This window comes from Pagrus major, chromosome 2 (assembly GCF_040436345.1).
Source record: "Pagrus major chromosome 2, Pma_NU_1.0".
NCBI classification, from domain to species: Eukaryota; Metazoa; Chordata; class Actinopteri; order Spariformes; family Sparidae; genus Pagrus; species Pagrus major.
Window position 1 is genome coordinate 15,730,262 of NC_133216.1, and position 17,724 is coordinate 15,747,985.

A 17,724-nucleotide genomic window follows, 5' to 3' on the forward strand; every position below is an offset into this window, starting at 1 on the left:
CACTCTGACAAAATCACAATGCATTTCTCATAAAGTTATGATGTGTTTGTACGCAATGAGAAACTTTAGGTGAATTGCAACCAGTGCATCCATCATAGACTTGTATGTTTTCTAACATCAGTGTGATGTATTGATTTTTGTACTGCACATAAGTAGATTTATGGCCATGTGAAAACAACCAACAGCTTTATGAGTGTAACATTTACAGTGCACAGGTGATTGATGCTCGTACTGAAAACCGGGGGCTATTTTCCATCACATCTAAACTTTGCCTTGACCACACGCGTCTGTCACCAGTTCAGAGAGCATTTGAGCGTGGTTGACAGACATATAAATGGTCATAAATGGTTCCTTGGACAGAATGTTGAAAAAGCCTTTAACCCCCAGAATGAATGATCCTGGACCTCCCCGGATTTAGCCACATTAAACAGACACTTGAGCATCCTGATACAAATATTGGGTGATTTGTCGGCTTTTTTGTCATTTCGTGACATTTTTAAAATGACATTTTGTAAACTTCAGACGGCGTGAACACAATCAATACGAGATGAGTTAGGCCTGTGTTTCCAAGAGGCTTTTTGTAATTTAAGAGTCTGTGTACAAACATCTGATGATTGAAAAGCAAGTACTCGATTATACTCACACACACATGATTGGATCTTACCAGCTTGTAAATACAGAGCGGCATGGGCCAAATGTTTAACATTTACTGTGTGCCCCTCATCACTCTCCCTCTCTTCCTCTCTTTCTCTCCGTCTTAGCATTTCATTTTGTTCTCCGAGACCACAATGCACACAAAAATGCACACAAACTCACTCCCCCGGTGCTTCCACAATACACCTAATGTCACCTTTTTTCGATGGAAACAATAAAATCCCCTCAGAGCTACTAGTGCCCACAGGTCTCAACACATGCACCCTTGTTATGTCTTCCTCCCAGGGCAGGGAGTTATACATTATGCTATCTCCCTAATCTGCAAACCAGCTGCAACTGGAAATGAATTAATAACAAATAAAATGCACCCAGTACATAAAAATGTGTAGATTGCCCCGGGGCACCTAAACAGGAAACAGTGAAACAATTAGACTTCTTGTTTTGTTCTGACCTCTGTTTTGTTTTGTTGTGCTCAGCTGCTGAATAGAAGGAGCTGGAGATAGAGTCTGTTGTTTTTCTGTGTCTGTAATCACCACGGTTAAGCCTCCCTGGTCATAGCAGGGGTCAAATCTGTGTGAACACCCACTTTTCATCCTACAGTGAAATTAAATACAGCGTTACAGTCGAGCTCTGTGAATGCTGTAATTCTCCGCTGACTGCAACCCACACCAAGTGCTGCGGTTAGCCACCCAGGCCTGTACGGTGCACGCATGCGATAACAGGCAGCGATATGGCGTCCTAATTGCTGGCCTGAGTGCTATTGGAGGGAGTTTTCAGCAGGTTTCTTTTTCACTTTCGCTCCATTTGATGTCTTTGAAGTCGGCCTTTTTATCTGCTGTTGCTCCTGATGGCTGTTGTCTTTGGTGCGGTGCTGTGTGCGCCCTGCTCTTTGAGCACTCCTAACATGTAACAAAGGCAGGCCCTTAGAGAGAAAAGAAGAGCAAGGGAGCTCTCTCCTCCTCACATACTTTCTCACATAAATGCATACACTCTCAAGACACAAACAGTATATACAGTCACATTTAGCCACAGCCATTCACATGCAAAAAAAAAAACTGCTCTGTGTGGTTGTTTAACGTGGCCTGATTTGATAAAGGGCCAAGTGCGGGAAATGAGAGAGTAGTGTGTTTGTCTCAGGGGTTGTAGTGGGGTAAATATAGCAACAAGACAGCACCAGTTGATATGAAGGATTCCATGGTGTGGAGTGCTGCTGTGACTCACCAGGCTGGGATGATGTGTGTGTGAGTGTAGGTGAGTGTGTTTGCTTACATGCACTTGGTTTTATACATGTCCGCTGTTGTTTTCATTCATTTGATGAACTTGAATATAATTGGCCCACTCTTGACTCATCCAGCATGGTGCACAACAAGCGATTACAATAGAGAGAGAGAGTGTGAGTGTGTGTGTATAGGCTGAAGAGGGAGAGAGAGACCAGAGGAAAAGCACTGGAGCAAACAGACGAGAGGTGTAGAAGAAGAAGCCAGAGAGAGAGAGAGAAAGAGAGTGCCTGCACGGCTGGCTCCCGGCTGGCTGCGTGGGGGTGTGTGTCTTAAGAGTGTGTTGAGAGGAGAGCGAGAGCGCTGGCCGTCTCTATGTCTAATCAGGAGAACACTTGTGTGTCCCCGTCTCATTGTCTCCTGGGCCCCTCAGGGCGGAGGCCCTCCACTCCACCGCTGCACCTCAGGACACGCTGATATTGCTGCCTGTCCTGTCCACAACAACGGCAGTGTGTGTGCAGGAGTGTAAAATGTTTTAAAAATCTCAACAACAACAAAACAAGATGAGTTCTTCAGGTGATTCTTAACGGGGCAGCGTGTGGATTTGGAGAAGAAACTCAAACACAGAATTTTGATATGAGGTAATAATACAAACTCAGAAATATTTTTTTTTTCTCTAACTCAATAATCTAGCTGTTCTTAGAGGAAAATAAGGTCTGAAGCTAGAATTTGGCAGGGTCCGCCACATATAAGCAAAGTAAAACAGTATGAAACTCTGTTTTTTTAAGGCATAAAAAAATCAGTCAATGAAGATCTTTCTCTTCTGATTAAAATGCCTTCCCCAAAACTACATAGTGCTCCTTTAATATTGTTGGAAATGAGTTATCCCTTCACAAAGTCATTGTTGTAGCTTTGATTAAACTACACAGGAATGTCCTTGTGCTGGACACAATAAAGAGCAGTGACACTCGTAGTTTATGGCATTTTTTTTTAAATCTCATATTACTGTGATAGGTGTTTCTTCACCATTAAATCACTTCTTTTTTTTTTTTATTCCAATTGAGTTCTTTTTAAAAATATAAAAATAAAATAGATGCCTCAGGCCCAACTTTTAAATATGAAATAACAGAAAATGTGCTAGTAAATAATGTCTGCGCAATGTGATTAATGTGACATAACCACTCTGATGAACTTGACCTCACTCTGTGGTCACTACAAGTTAAAAAAAAAAGAAAAAAGAAAACCCCACTGCTATACACAGTCCTCCAGAGCAGGACAGGCGCGCCCCCGACTCCCCCCCCCCCCCCCCCCCCGGCTGCCTCTCTTCTACCGCGCGGCAGCCGTGCACGCTCCCGGCTCAGCAGTTTCCCAGTTCCGTCTCCTCCATTACTGGCGAGGCTCGCAATCAATAATTCAATAGTTTTGGCGTCTAAATCCTGCCCCAAACGGCGTGATACACAAACACCAGCAGACTCTATAGTGCAGACTCTGTGAGATCAGTATTAATTAATAGCTAAAGACGTTGTGTTTTGTGTGGAAATATCGGAAGGGTAACGGGATCCGGATTCCTATAATTATAGGCTCCCGTGTCAGGTGTTTATTAAATGTTCAATAAGAGGCGGTTAAGATGTCAGGAAATGAATCAGGCAGATTTGTAAGTCAAGTGAGGCAGGCGTTAATACATTACTATTATTATTTATTTAATTCCTTTTTTTTTCTTTTATAAAGACGCTGCTTTGTTTTACTTTGCGAGCTGCCTGCATATATGTATATATTCTCATGCATAATGCCAAACTTTAGGTCATGACACGTAAACCGGCAACATTTTCACTCAGTGGAGATGGGCAGGAGGCCAGATTCAAGGCGGAACATGGGAATATACAGCTGGAATTACATCGCATACCATTAACCTATATTAGTTATGTAAAAAATAAAAAAAAAAAGTTTATTTCTGACGGCTTTTTAACTGCTGCTGCTGCTGGAGAAAACATTATCGATTTAGAGCAAATATAAGCTAAACGGTGCAAAGTGATATCAAAAACAAACCGTGGCTGTAATTAAATTAAAAATGCAGGGCGTTGAGGTTAGCTCGTTTAATTGTTGCATTAATAACGCAGCGGTTTCAAAATAAATTAGTTAAAAAACAATATAATTGAATGAATTTCAAGTGCTGCACAACTTTATCTTTGAGCCTCTGAGCGGCCCCTGTCTCCTTCTCCTTTATCTGCCAGTTTTTCGAGCTTGTACTGGAAATTACCAGCCCTCCTCCTCCAAACGCTCCATAACCAAATTATGAATAATGCATCGGTTTGGCATGGGAGCAGCAACAGACACTCATGTTCCTGACTAAACGGGCCTGTCACTACTGTGACGTTATCAAAAGACCTATAGCTACAGGCATGAATTGTTAACAATCTATTGCCCTCAAAGGTTCACCGGCAGCAATAACAACAACAATAATAATAATCATAATCATAATAATTAAGATCATAAAAGGGGCCAATTAATAATGTGAAAATAATGCCAACTCGTTAAAGAAACTTTAGTTAATTTATTGTAGGAACGAAAAACATTTCTGTTTAGGTGGATTCACGTTTCACATGTGATGGAAAAAAAAAAAAAAGTAAAACAATCTCATGGATATTCTTTTTTTCTCGTTTAGAAACCCGTGCCTCAGGTAAGATCACTTTCACTGTTATAAAAACATCAAAATTACATACAGAAAGCACATGATTTTTTTTTTTTTAATACACGGAAATAAAGTAAAATACAAAATGAACAAATTCCCCACAAGGCATTCATAAAGCCACTAAATAATAAAAATAATGCATGTTTCTTGTGTATAAACATATTTTACACGTGCCCGTACCGGTTCGCATACAGTCCTCGTGTTGCTGTCACCTGTCCTCTGTGTTGAAAGATGTGCAGTCATGACATAATGCTCTCCTTTAAAAGGGGACAAATCACCAGCCTTTTTTTAATCTGGACACTAGATCGGCTTATCCTGACAAAAACCAAAAAAAAAAAAAGTTCAGCATAGCCTACACATATATTATAATCTCACATTTCTGGCTGTGTCGCCTGTAGTTTCGCCTTTAGGAGGTCCAAACAAGGTCAAACAGGCCAAACATTCAAGTGAGAGTTGTCCTTCCTCCTCAGAGGGAGGCAGAGAGGGAGGGAGAGAGATGGCTCACGTCACGTCATCCGTGAAGACAAACTCATGCAAACACTGCTTGGGCATTTTTTTGAATTCTGGACAAGGAAACAAAAAGAGGGAGAAACACTTCGAGTATTGTCCTTCTGGGTTTTTTTGTCAAAGAATTCCCGCTCTGTCCTTTTACAGAGAAAGTGTTTTATAACGAGGCCAGCCTCTATATAGGTTCAAAATGAGAACATAACAATAATAATATAATATTAAAACAGAACAACTGCAGAATGGTTCGCCTTGTTTGACAAAGTATCGACCGTCCCAGCTGCATCCTCCTCCTCCTCCTCCTCCTCTTCCTCAGGGTGTCCCGCCGCTCAGAGAGGGACCCTGCTGTAGCCTCGCTCTCCATCCGCGTCCCCCCAAAAAAACATCACATCTGTGTAGGCTATCACGTCACAGTCTCTTTTGTCATTGTCTGTTCTTTATCTCATAAATAGCCTATATTTTTATAGTTATACTCGTCGTCCTTCATTTAAAAAAAAAAAGAAAAGAAAGAAAGAAAGAAAACATAAATATCGTCCTCGGATAATCTTTTCTCACTTCGTCCTTTAAGTGTTTGTGTTCAACGGCAGGTAGCGCGTGCACGCCTCGTGTCCCGCCGTCAACACCTGGCGTCACAGTCCCAGCGCGGCCGCGTGCTTTTTGGCCTTCAGTCTCAGGTCGGCGATGCTGGAGTTCTTGCTGGTGTTCTTGGCGGCGGCGGCGGCCGCCACGACCGAGGCGGCGGAGGCGGACTCGGCCGCGAGCGTCGCCAGGGGCAACCCGAACGGCGGCGCGGGGAACATCATGTAGGGCGCGTGCGCCGCCAGGTGAGAGTGCAGGTGGTGCTGCGCGTGGGCCACGGCGCTGTCCAGCTGCAGTTGCGCCTGCACCTGAAAGGAGAAGGGCGGCACGTTGCAATGACTATCCTACGGGACGGGACGCACGGGTGGGGAGAGAAGGGGGGAGAACATGCGTTAACTTTGCAGTGGGACGTCTGGAGGGTCATATAGTGTGATGTGCTTCAGCTGTTCACTGTGTGCTCGTGTGTGGAGGGAGGCTGTCTCAGTGGTGGGAAAGGACAGAAGTGAGCGGGACTGCAGGGTTCAGTGGGTGTCATCTAGCTCTGGGGACATTATTGGCCGCTGTGGCTCTTGTGAATCAAATCTGGATGAAATAAAAAAATCGTTAAATACTGACGCTTTGGGATTGTAGGACCCCAAAGCGTCAGTATTTGACGAGTTAGGAATGAGACTCAGAAAATCAACTATTTTTCTTTTAGTTTATTTATTTTACAAATAGCACCTTTAAAGCAGCAGGATGTAACTTCCTGGTGGAAGAGTTGATTGTTGTGTCTCATCCCCCAGATCGTCAAATACTGACGCTTTAAGCTTCTCAGCTCGGGTCCGACACACACACACACAGCGTGAGTATTTGACGACCTGGGGATTGTTGCTTTGATTTCAATCCAGTTTTTCCCTGACCTTTTGGGAATATTATGTGTTTCCCCTCCAACACCAGGCCAGTGGTGCTGCAAGTGAAGAATAGACTTCACTGCAATTAAAAGCAAAAATAAACAACAACTCCACTACTCCCCTTCATACAGGTGCACAGCTCATCGAAAACAAACCAACCCTGCCACTGAAAATTAAGAAACCCCTGCTCGCTCCAGTAAAATAAGCACATAAATGATCCATAAAACAATAGAGGGAATTTTCCAATTAGGCTGTACAGGCTACGCTGTGTTTGGCACAGTGTTTTTGTCAGTGTGGTGGTAATAAGAGTTTAGTTACCCCCTACATTGGAACTGGAGTCTCTGCATAGCACTTGGGCCGAGCCTGTGCCAAGACAGCAGTCCGGGGATTGGTCTGGTTTTAAGACTAGGCGCTTCAAAGTAACTTGCCTGTTGGAATGGCATCCGTAAAGCCCCCACGTTGACATATGGCGCTACACGACAAGCTTCAAACTGATTCGCTGCTCCAATCAGGACTCCTGCAAACGAGAGGGGGGGGGGAAAAAGAAAGCACAGATGATAGCCTAATTGTGAGAGGAATATTCAAAAGCGGGGGAAAAAAACAGAATAAACTGAAGGAGTGGAGGAGTTTAAACTTTAATAACTCAGAGAATCAGAGTGTTTTTTGATGGCTCAATTAGCCAGGAATTAAACCCCAAATAGAAAAAACAATGCGTAAAAGATGAAGGAAGCTGCTGTGATAAGAGCAGAATAGAATAAAATATAAATAAGCCGTGTGCGGGGTGAAAACGTACCTTTATGTAACTGGTTCTCCTGCTTTCTGCATTTGGCTCTTCTATTCTGGAACCAAACCTGCAGGGACAGAAATTAATTAGAGACCTACTGATTGGCAGCTGCTTGTGAGGCCATGTGTAATTCCTCTCAAAGTGACAACAACCGCAGAAAAACAATATCCCCGAGGAGCACTGAAATATTAATGACACTACTTAACCCCACAGATTTGAATTATTACATTTTAGTCTGAGAGAGGAGAGAAATAGAGGTGGAGGGGAAAAGTAGTAACTCCACTAAAAAAAAAAGAGAGAGAGAGATGTTAAAAGCGTATGAGGAGAATGGAAACACCCTTGTTGGAAATGTGCAGGACTATTGGACCATAATAAATAACCTTGTCAGCGTTGGTTTCATCTTTCTATAGATTAGTGTCCCCGAAGAGTTGAATGGGACTCTCAGATATCGAATAGCAGCAATGCTATTACGGTTTTTTTGGACATCAGAGCGAGGCGATCTGAGAACATCATCTCCATCTCCCCTCTCATTAAATGACCGCTGAAATTAATTACCCTTATCTGCAGAGAAATCCATGTCAGAGGAACGCTTGAATGCCTCGCACATTTTTTTTTTGTGTCTAATCACCGCCATAACACGCAAAAAAAAAGAAGAAAAGAAAAAAAAAACCTCGCTTCAAAGACAGCTCACTCCTCTCTTTTTTCCTTCTGTGGAAATCGACAAGCGTCAATTTCAGAGAAACGCCTTGAAACGCAGATTAAACGATTAAATCTGCTTTGGATCTCGCAGACAAAGCTCGGGCTAAATTAGCCCACAATACAACATGTCAATCTACAATCTCCCCTTACATTAGGTAGCATGCACGCAACAGTGAAAGCACGATGGAAATATCTCATCGATCCTTCTGTCAGCTGGCTTCATTTATTGACCACATACATGTCAATCGGAAGTGCTTTTGCGCACGCTTCAGGTGTGATTTATTGCGACGATAAAGGCACATCATCTCCTATTGATCGAGGCAGAATTTAAAATAATAAAAATAAAAATAAACGCGTGGTCTGTGCATGCAACTGGTAAAGACAACAACAACAAAAAAAGATACAATGCTGGAGCAGAGAGAAAGAGAGAGGGAGCTGCTCTTGATTTGGGTAGAAAATAATACATAATTTATGCAAATCCCCGAGCTGTGCTCCTTGTTCGGGACACAATACGCCTTATTGGTGAGATTCCAGTTCAGGCCGGGAGAGCCCTGCTAAAAAAGCTGGCTTTAACTTTTTTTTTTTTCTCGTAGGGGGGTTTGGGATGGGGATCTTTTGGGCCCGTTATGATTTCTTTTTTTCCCCCCCCGCCATATTCAACATGGAGACAAACGCTCAGCCCTCCCCTGAGCGCGATAAAAGCGTCTGGAGTAAGATATTATAGGGTTTTGATAAATCAGATGAGAGGACTCGTCTATATGTTCATTGTCCCCCCCTTCTCCTGTTACACAAGACATGTCTGAGCTGAGTCCCCCCTCCCCTCCACCACCACCAGCAGCACCAGCAGCTCACCCTCCCCGACTGGCTGAAGCCCTTACTGGGTTTCTGCGCAGATGGTCTGTCCCCATGAAAAAAAAAAAAAAAAAAAAGACAACATCTCTGACAAACAGGGCCTCGCATGGTAACATACACCCAGAAAACTGAAGGCAAATATTTGGAGGCTTATTTGTTGCGGGAGGATTTGGACAATAGAGATTAAAGCGACTCTCGTGACACGAGCAGGGCCTAATTGAGATAATTGACGCAAATTAAATAATCAAAACATGCAGAGAGAGTGAGAGAAAAAAAAAACAGGAAATCAGAGAATAAAATGTTGATGTTTCTTCCATCTTTAAAAAAAAAATAAAAAAATCTTCTCCAACTTATTAAAACTTCCAGACACCCAGGGGGGTTCACAAATTCAGGCCTATTGGAGTCTAGAAACTGCTTTCTTCTGTATAAAAAAAATAAAACCTCCTTAAAAAGAAAACATTCTCATCGTCAGGCTGTATTCATGCGTGACATCAAGCTTATCATGACACAAATCTGTGATTGTGTTATTAAAATCCTCCCAGGAGAAATAGAAAAGAAACATCTGTGGATTTCTTCTTCTTATTATTACTTCTTCTACTACTTCTTCTTCTTCTATTATTATTATTATTATTATTGTTATTATTATTATTATGATTATTATTTAAATGTAAGCATGTGGGTCATCTGTCACACTCCCATGGCTGAAATGATGTTAAAAACAATGACAACAAAGACATTTCTTTAATTATTATTCATATTTTGATCATATATTTTAAATTTTAAATACTGATATTATTATTTTTTTTGCATATTCTTCTAATTCTTCATTTTCATTACCTTCCCCCCCTCCATCCACAGCTGATTGTCTTCCTACCTGCACTCGGGCCTCCGACAGTCCCAGTCGCTGGCTCAGCTCCTCCCGCATGAAGGCGTCCGGGTAGTGGGTCTCGTCGAAGAGCCGCTCCAGCTCGTTGAGCTGCTCTAATGTGAAGTTAGTCCGACTTCTCCTCTGTTTGATTTTAGTCTGTGCCTCGTCCTCGATGGGCTTCGAGTCCTCTTTCCTTTCCTTCACGTCCGTGTTGCCTGCGACGCAGTCGAGAGGAGACATGATGGAGCTGCAAACACGCTCACCACTGGCCCTCATCCACACATATTCACCCGATCGGTTTTTAATGTGCTTTTACTCTTTAAAAAAAATATATGCGCGATACAGCTTGATATAAAAGGCTCAGATGATGGGTGTGTAAACTACCAGATTCAAGACTAAAAACCTCGCGATCACACACAAAGCAAAAAAAGCGAGAGAAATTATCATCGAGCCACAGCAAATAGAAATAAAAACCTCGCTGATGAGGAAGAAAGAAAGAAAGAAGGAAAGAAAGAAAGGAGGACATGCCCTCCCCAGCCCTCAAAGAGCACCGAGCTATCAGACCTCGGATGTTTTGTAGAGCTACATAAAGCTCTTTAATTATTAACTGCTTATAAATATGCAACGCTGTGCCCACTGTTGGATGTCTGATACATGCTTGTCGCAGTTCCGCTTTTAACCACGCTGCCCATGACGAACAGATGTCATTTTAAACAAGCCACCCAACTCTCTGAGATGTCTTGTCCTGCCTGCCTCTGTGTGTGTGTGTGTCTCTCTCAGTGTGTGTGTGTGTGTGTTGTCACATTTTTTTGTCCAGGTATCGTTAGACACAGTGATCGGGGCTGCACAGGACAGCTGCTTCACTTTTATTCACAGTGGGAAAATAAAATAAATCAGCGCAGCATAGCCTGGTTGGATTTGCTCTGTTTTAAATATTTAAACTCGAGTGTTTTTTTTTAATTAGACTTGCTGTTCAATCTTAGATTTTTTTAAATTTTATCTCCAATTATTTTCGTTGTGCGATTATTTATATAAGCGAGAGAAAAAAAACATTGACAGCCGCTAAAAACAATTCTTCTTCCACTGTTTATGTCATATTTTTTTATCATGAGAGCATCAGATGTGTATTGAAGCCATCCCCTACATGTTACTTTGTGCTTTCACAGCTGAAAACAGACAGTCTGTGTCCACAGAGCCACTACAGGAGTGACAGCACTTGATTTGCAACCTTTCATCTGCATGTCAGGTGTTTAATAAGCCTTCATTTCGTTCACACATTTACATTTTATTTTTTTTAAAAAGGGGGAAATACTCCTGAGATGAATTAACGTAAATAAACTATTATTATGTTGTTATAGGGCTTCTGGTCAAGGCTGGAGTAGCGTATTTTGAAAAATTAAGCCACAATGCAACTATTTTCCTTTACACAAAATGCAAGACACTTCTCATCATGTAATAGGATAGAGTTATTATTACTTTGCCACTGGGGGCCTTGTTGTTTATCACTGTTCTTGGGGTTGGCCTTTTTTCTAATTCACTGAATACATGAATTCAAACTTTCACACTGTGCCTGAGTGAGACATCACCAAGCAGCGAGGCATCTTATTAATAAGATGGGAATCATTATGAGCTGGTTAAAAGGCTCTAAGGAGGGCGGTTTTTGATAGTGTGTAACTAACTAACATGAAGGAAAAGAAATGCTGCTTTCAGGAGGAAGAGTTAGGATGGTTTCCTCCTCTAATGAGCTCGATCACTGACCAAAGATGTTTTTTTTTTAACTCGATCATCAAGCCTCACTACAGACTCCAGACATCCCCTGAACATCCATGCACTTTCTTCCTACCGTCAATGAGTTTGGGGCTCCCGGCGTCCCTGATTCTCTCCGGCCCGAGCATGTCCGTTTCCCTGCCCGGCGAGAGCGCAACGTTCCGGGTGACGGCTCCCGCCTCCTCTCGGCTCCCCGGCTCCACGTTTAAAGACTCCCTGCTCCCTGCTCGCGTCGACCCGGTCTCCAACACCTCCCTGTAGGTTATCACTTCCTTCTTCTCCTTCACTTTCTGATCGAAAGACTTGGATACGAAAGCCGTGAGCTCTTCCATCTCTTCTCTTTAAAAAAAAAAAAAAAAAAATCTCTCTCTCTCACACACACCACCACCTACCGCCACCACCACCACCGCCACCTACCACCACCACCACACACTCACTCACACACACACACTCTCTCCCCTTTTGCCTCCACGACTGCTTAAGACATCAATGGTGTGGCTCGTTTTAAAGTCGACCCCTTGAAAATGAGACGAGATGACGCTGCCAACTCTGGAAGAAGGTGGAAAAAATGTAAGAAAAGAGTATATCTTCTCAGCCAATTCCTCCTCCTTTGGTAGCGGAGTTGGGAACCTGCTGGTGATCCTCTATTGAAGTCACAGTATTTATACTTTGCGGCGCCTTGCCCCCTTGATCCGTGCAAATTACCTCCCCTCAGGATGCCGGGATGAGCCCCCCTTCCCCTTCACTGATATGGGAGAGAGAGAGAGAGAGAGAGAGAGAGAGAGAGAGAGAGAGAGGAGTGAAAAAAAAACATTAAGCAGCACCGTCGCTATTGGCCATTAATCCGAGATTGACAAGAAGGACTAATTAATTTAATTAAGCGCTCATTCGCTGCTATTGTCCTGAGTTAGTTTTTTAAACACCCGGGAGATGGTCATGGATTTCTCTCTCTCTCTCTCTCTCTCTCTCTCTCTCTCTCTCTCTCTCTCTCTCTCTGCAGGGGTGTGGCTTAAAAAATCTGAAAATGACAAGAGAGGGAGAGAGAGAGGGAAGCACATGGATGAGGAGTCCTTCCTCAGTATATCTCTGTGATCTGGTGGGGAAATAAGTCACAACGATGACACGGAGAGAAAAAGAGCTAAAAAAAAAAAAAAAAAATAGAAAAAGAAAAAGAGAGAGAGAGAGAGAAGGAAAGAAAGACCAGCTGGGAATGCCGAGAGGAGCAGCGACGACTCACACGAGGAGCTTCAGAGGAAGCTCAAGTGAACATATTTGGCTTTAACCCCATGTTGCACACAGTTGGCTTTAGGCCCCTGCTACATTTATCTATAAGTTTTCCCCGGCTTGTTTCTATGCACGCACGCTGTCGCTTTTGATTTGAAAACGGGGGTAAAAAAAAACACAATAAAAAATAATGAAATGTTAAAAAACAAATAATAAAAAGTGTTGATATGATGCGGTTCGAAGCATAACAATAATAATAAACGAATTTATTATTTGTATTATTATTATTAATAATAATAATAATACAAATAATAATAATATTATCATTTGCAGTGTGTGAAATGAGCCTGACAAGAACGTTTGTGCAACACCGTGAGACGAGTCGTTTAATGTTTTCCACGCTTTATGTTTCTAATCAGCAATTATGTATGTGAAATCGTCGTCATTAGCGAGACTATATCGCTTAATATCAATTCTCAGTGGACTTTTTAAGCCATTAGGTTGTTAAATAGCAGATAAACGTTTAATTATAATGCCTCTCGCAATGCGTTGCCATTGGGCTCACTAATTAACGTTTTTCAACTGGCTGTGTTTTTTTTAATCTTTTTATTTTTTTTCTTTACCCGCAGAAATGATTGCCTATATTTGCAAAAAATAAAAAATAAATAAACAATGGCGCACTTGCGGTGAAGGTACGTGAACGCCGCGCAGAGAGAGCAATTAAGTATGAAGAGGGGGAAACATATAGCCCAGACACGAAACAGGATACAGCGGGATTTTGAAAACGTCGGGATGAATTTGATGCAAAATTAAGCGTGTTTATTGATAATCTATATAAAGCCCCATTTCCACACAGGGGCTCTAACAATTCCCCTGATTAAATATTAACAGTGTTTCAGCTTGAACCTTAGGCATTAATTACTATTATTTCTGCTGCATCTCAAAGCAGGATGAATTCTTAATCGGAGCCTCTTGTATCTATTTGCAGTGAAAACCCCATTAACTTCTTCCTATCAAGCCATTTTTATGCACGTTATTGATTCATTCACTCGTCCATGTTGTCAGCGAAACAGTGATGGTCGTTTCACCTTAAGTCCTGTTATGTGCTTTGTGAATTTCATGAAGTAATTAGTTATTCTGCTTTGCTGGAAAATTGTTTGGATGCTCTCTCTGCCCCTTGCAGCTCTCTGTGTGTGCATGTTGGTGTAAAACCTTATTATCTGAGAAGATGATCTCATGCAAATGATCATTGACAGAGACCTGCAGCTCACACATGCATCCGCTTATGTTATAATTTGTGCTGTGGGTATTGTCAGATCAAAACGAAATATGAGAAGCCCAGACTGGTGATATAGCCTACATTAATTAACAGTATAGCCCTATTAATTTAGACTAATGTCATTTCACAGTAGAGTGAAATAAAAAAAAAGCAGATATAGGCCATACAATACAATACAAGTTTAAAAATAATAAGGGAAGAAGATTTGTTTCTGCTCCATTAATTGACCCATGACTCAAAATGTATGTGTCAGTGTGTTAAAAGTGGCCACACTGGAATAAGCATCATCCATAAATGTTCTGTTTTAATAAGCCATTTACTTCCCTCAAATACCCGAATCAGTCATACAATAATGGAAATAGAATTTTTTTTTATCTGCAGGCTCACTGAATCAAGATGCGCCCTGAAACCTCCAAATAAACCTCCAAATAAAATCAAATGTGTGAATTTTTGCTTATGTTAATATAAATGATGAATTAACTATTTTTAGATTACACTTAAAGTGGCAACAACAACAACAACAACAACAAATGTTAGAGTAATTAAGGCCCACTGGAGGCTGAAGATATCATTAAGAGCACATCATAACCAGATGAGAGCAGCTCCTCAATCGACTGCTCCGTGTTTGACTCTGCTGCCTGGACTCGATCGATGCTCTCGCGTTCGACCAGTAGAGTCTGCTGAGCAGAGCATGGCTGAGTTGTGGGGCTTCACAGCGATTTAAAGGTGAGGAGCGGGATTTCCATTTCAAGGTAACCTGTCGGGTTTTTTTTTTAAAGCTCTAAGTCTCTCACGATCTGTTTACTGACTGCAGTGTGAGTCATGTTTATTGTTAAGCGGCTAAAAGGCTTCAGTCAAACCGAGAACTGCGGCCAAACGTTAGTAGGGTTAGCACAGTTAGCTTGCTTGCTAGCCTCCACAAAACACAGGTTTCTTGTTTATCTCTTTTACATTCATGGTATGTGCGACAGAAGCGTTGCTAGAGCTGTAACGACGGTTTAAATTATATAACCATAACTACCCTCCATTTTGTTGATAAGCGTACCTACGTGTTGTATTAACTAGCTAAACAGCTAGCCCTCCCACCAGACCTCTGTGGTCGAAGGAGCTACACCATTCAAACATTTTGTTTATAAGATAGGTAGAGAAATGTTGTCTTGGCTTTGTTCATTAAGTATGTTCACGTCGATACTCTAGGTTTAATTGTGTATTAAAATGTTGCTTAGAGTTGCCAGAGTGTTAGCTCGTTAGTAACCCTGCTCTTGTGTGTGTTATGCCAGCTGACTGTCAGCAAGCATGGGTCGGCGCTCGTCTGACAGTGAGGATGACAGCCGGAGCAGGAGGAAGAAAAAACAGCGTCGCCGGTCATCCTCCTCTTCCTCGTCTTCGTCTTCATCCTCCGGGAGCAGGGTGAACAGCAGCCGGAGTCGGAGATCCAGCCGCCGGAGCCGTTCTCGCTCCAGAGACAGGGACAGAGAAAGGAGGTGAGAGGGCACAGCATGCTTTTCTTTTGTAATCAGAGGTAGCAGGGAGGAGGAGGAGGAGGAGGAGGAGGAGGAGGTGACTGCCCTGCTGAAGTGTCCTTGAGCAAGACAGACTGTGTTTCATCTCTGGTGCTGATGCAGCACTTTCACCCCCTTGTGAAGGAAAGAAAGTTTGAACTCACGTTTCCTGTGCAACCAATTAAGTTTGCTGCCCATCTAAATGGCTCATTTCCTCAGTGGCTGCAAAAGTGAATCAAATGTTGAAAACATTATTTGTACATTTCTTGTCTTCTTATGTTAGATTATTGTATTACCAGTGACTTTCTTTCTTTTAAAAAAGAAATAGTGCAAACATAGAGACAATGAGTGATTTAATGTCTGCAAATATCATTAACACATTTCAGGAGAAATAACGTTGGATAAGTTTAGTCTTTAGAGCTCATTAGAGGCTAAAATTTATGGTCCCCGCTTTTCAGGAAGAGTCTGATTTAATTTTAATTGCAACGGCAACCCAGCTATAGTTGAGTTCTCGCTATTATACTGGCTGATAACAATTTTGAAATGCATTGTCAGTATAGGTCTAATAGCCTTACAGCCATTATTTGTAAGTGTTCCAGTAAGACGTGCACAATATCAAGATACTGAAACCGAAACAGCTGTATGGAATTCAGCCATCATTATTTTATTGTTGACAACTGGGCTTTATATTGTGACATCTGAAAATATCCACTGTGCAAGGGTGTACTGTGGAATTTGCATTTATGTGACTCTTTTTGTTTTACTGTTGCTTCAAAAACATATTTATGCATCCCTAGGGTATACCCATGCTGTTAAATGGAGGGATGCCATTTCTGAGATATAACTCAAAGATTCATTTTTTTGGATTTGATATAATTCAGTGTTTTCCTCAATATGCAGTGATGTCATTTAAAATCCAGAGATCACAGAAAAGCCTGTTAAATTCTGGAAAAGTTTCTTTTGGTTTGCATGTTGATCTCTTTTATCTTCGTTTTACACATGTGCTGAAATCTGATTTTGAATTACAGTTGCTTATATTCCAGTTTCCGTGTAGCTTAAATAAATATGTTGTCTGCCATTGATAGTTTTGGTCCTTGCTCAGGACAATTGAAGACACCTTTCAGGATAGAATATTTAGTGTCTGTGATGTTTCACATGAAGAAGTGGATTGTGAAGGACCTCCATACTGTCTACAATGAATTTCAATTAAGGACTCTACTAAAAGGACCCAGATCTGAAATGCAGCAGTCCTATTTTGATTGACTCTATACTATTTTAGGTAGTTATATGATATCCACAAAAAGCTGTATAAAATATGAACATGTGTAAAAAATGCTAGCACTCTAACTTTTGTGTTTAGCTGTTGTTAGAGTTGAAACAGAGATGAAGATCACGACAAACTTGGCTGTCTTAGATGGCTCATTTTTTGTGTAGTGTCAAACTAAACATTATCTGAAGGCTTGTCTTAACTGAGACATGAAAGGTTACAAGCTTATACCAGTTTTATAAGCGTCTCCTCATGTTTACAAAATACCACACCTTGTTACTGAGCAGTTTTAGTGGAGCGGGGAGGTTCATCAGACATCATTACAAGTGGCTAGTGGCTGGACCTGGCCTCCTCCATCCATCCCCAGCTGCCACTGGCTGTGTGTAGCTGTTCAGACAAGGCCAGTTGATAGTAATTATTTATGAGGCTTGGTCAAGGTCCATTACTGCTGATTGGAAGTCATTGCCTGTCTGTATGGGGTGGGGCTGGGTGCTTGGTGTAAACCCACAGTCCCTCATCTATTAGCCATATGTTTTGATCAATTAACTAAGACCTTGTATGTATGTATGTGTGTGTGTGTGTGTGTGTGTGTGTGTGTGTGTGTGTGTGTGTGTCTGTGGAACTAGTTCCTTAAATAGGCCTATATGAAAGAGGACACGGTCTGTGGCATTTTCAGCCTTCATACAATCAAACGGTGTAAAGAGCCCTCAAATGTGGTAAAACAGAAGAGTGCGTTTGGTCTTGGTTGGTGACATCATGAGTACAGAGGTAACATGCTTGCGTAAAGTGAGTGTTTGTGTGCATGACTATGTGAGGGAGCAAGACAGGAAAAAAGTGTGTGTGAGTGAACAAGAGGTATGAAATCCAATTGTTAGTTCTTTCACACGTGTTTGAGTCGTTATGTTTTTATTACGTTTCACGCAGGCTTCTGAGAAAATGTGTGAGTGAA

At 41.8% G+C, this 17,724-nt stretch overlaps 2 protein-coding genes across 3 annotated transcripts in view; one reads left to right on the forward strand and one right to left on the reverse strand.

Moving 5' to 3' along the window:
- Window positions 1-5,693: 5,693 nt before the first annotated feature.
- Window positions 5,694-11,835, reverse strand: shox2 (shox homeobox 2). Its single transcript, XM_073488458.1, has 5 exons — window positions 11,580-11,835; window positions 9,743-9,951; window positions 7,327-7,384; window positions 6,962-7,050; window positions 5,694-5,951 (listed from the first exon to the last, which is right to left on the reverse strand). The coding sequence occupies exons 1-5, from the start codon at window positions 11,833-11,835 to the stop codon at window positions 5,694-5,696; spliced, it is 870 nt and encodes a 289-aa protein (XP_073344559.1).
- A 2,831-nt stretch (window positions 11,836-14,666) lies between these two features.
- Window positions 14,667-17,724, forward strand: part of rsrc1 (arginine/serine-rich coiled-coil 1) — a 125,069-nt gene continuing 122,011 nt past the window's right edge. Inside the window, exons 1-2 of one of the 2 annotated variants that reach the window (XM_073488036.1) lie at window positions 14,667-14,732; window positions 15,287-15,490. In XM_073488036.1, the coding sequence (XP_073344137.1) occupies window positions 15,303-15,490 (188 nt within the window). In that variant the 5' untranslated portion in view covers window positions 14,667-14,732; window positions 15,287-15,302. Of the gene's footprint in view, window positions 14,759-15,286; window positions 15,491-17,724 lie in introns of both variants that reach the window. The other variant, XM_073488044.1, reaches the window with a different exon arrangement.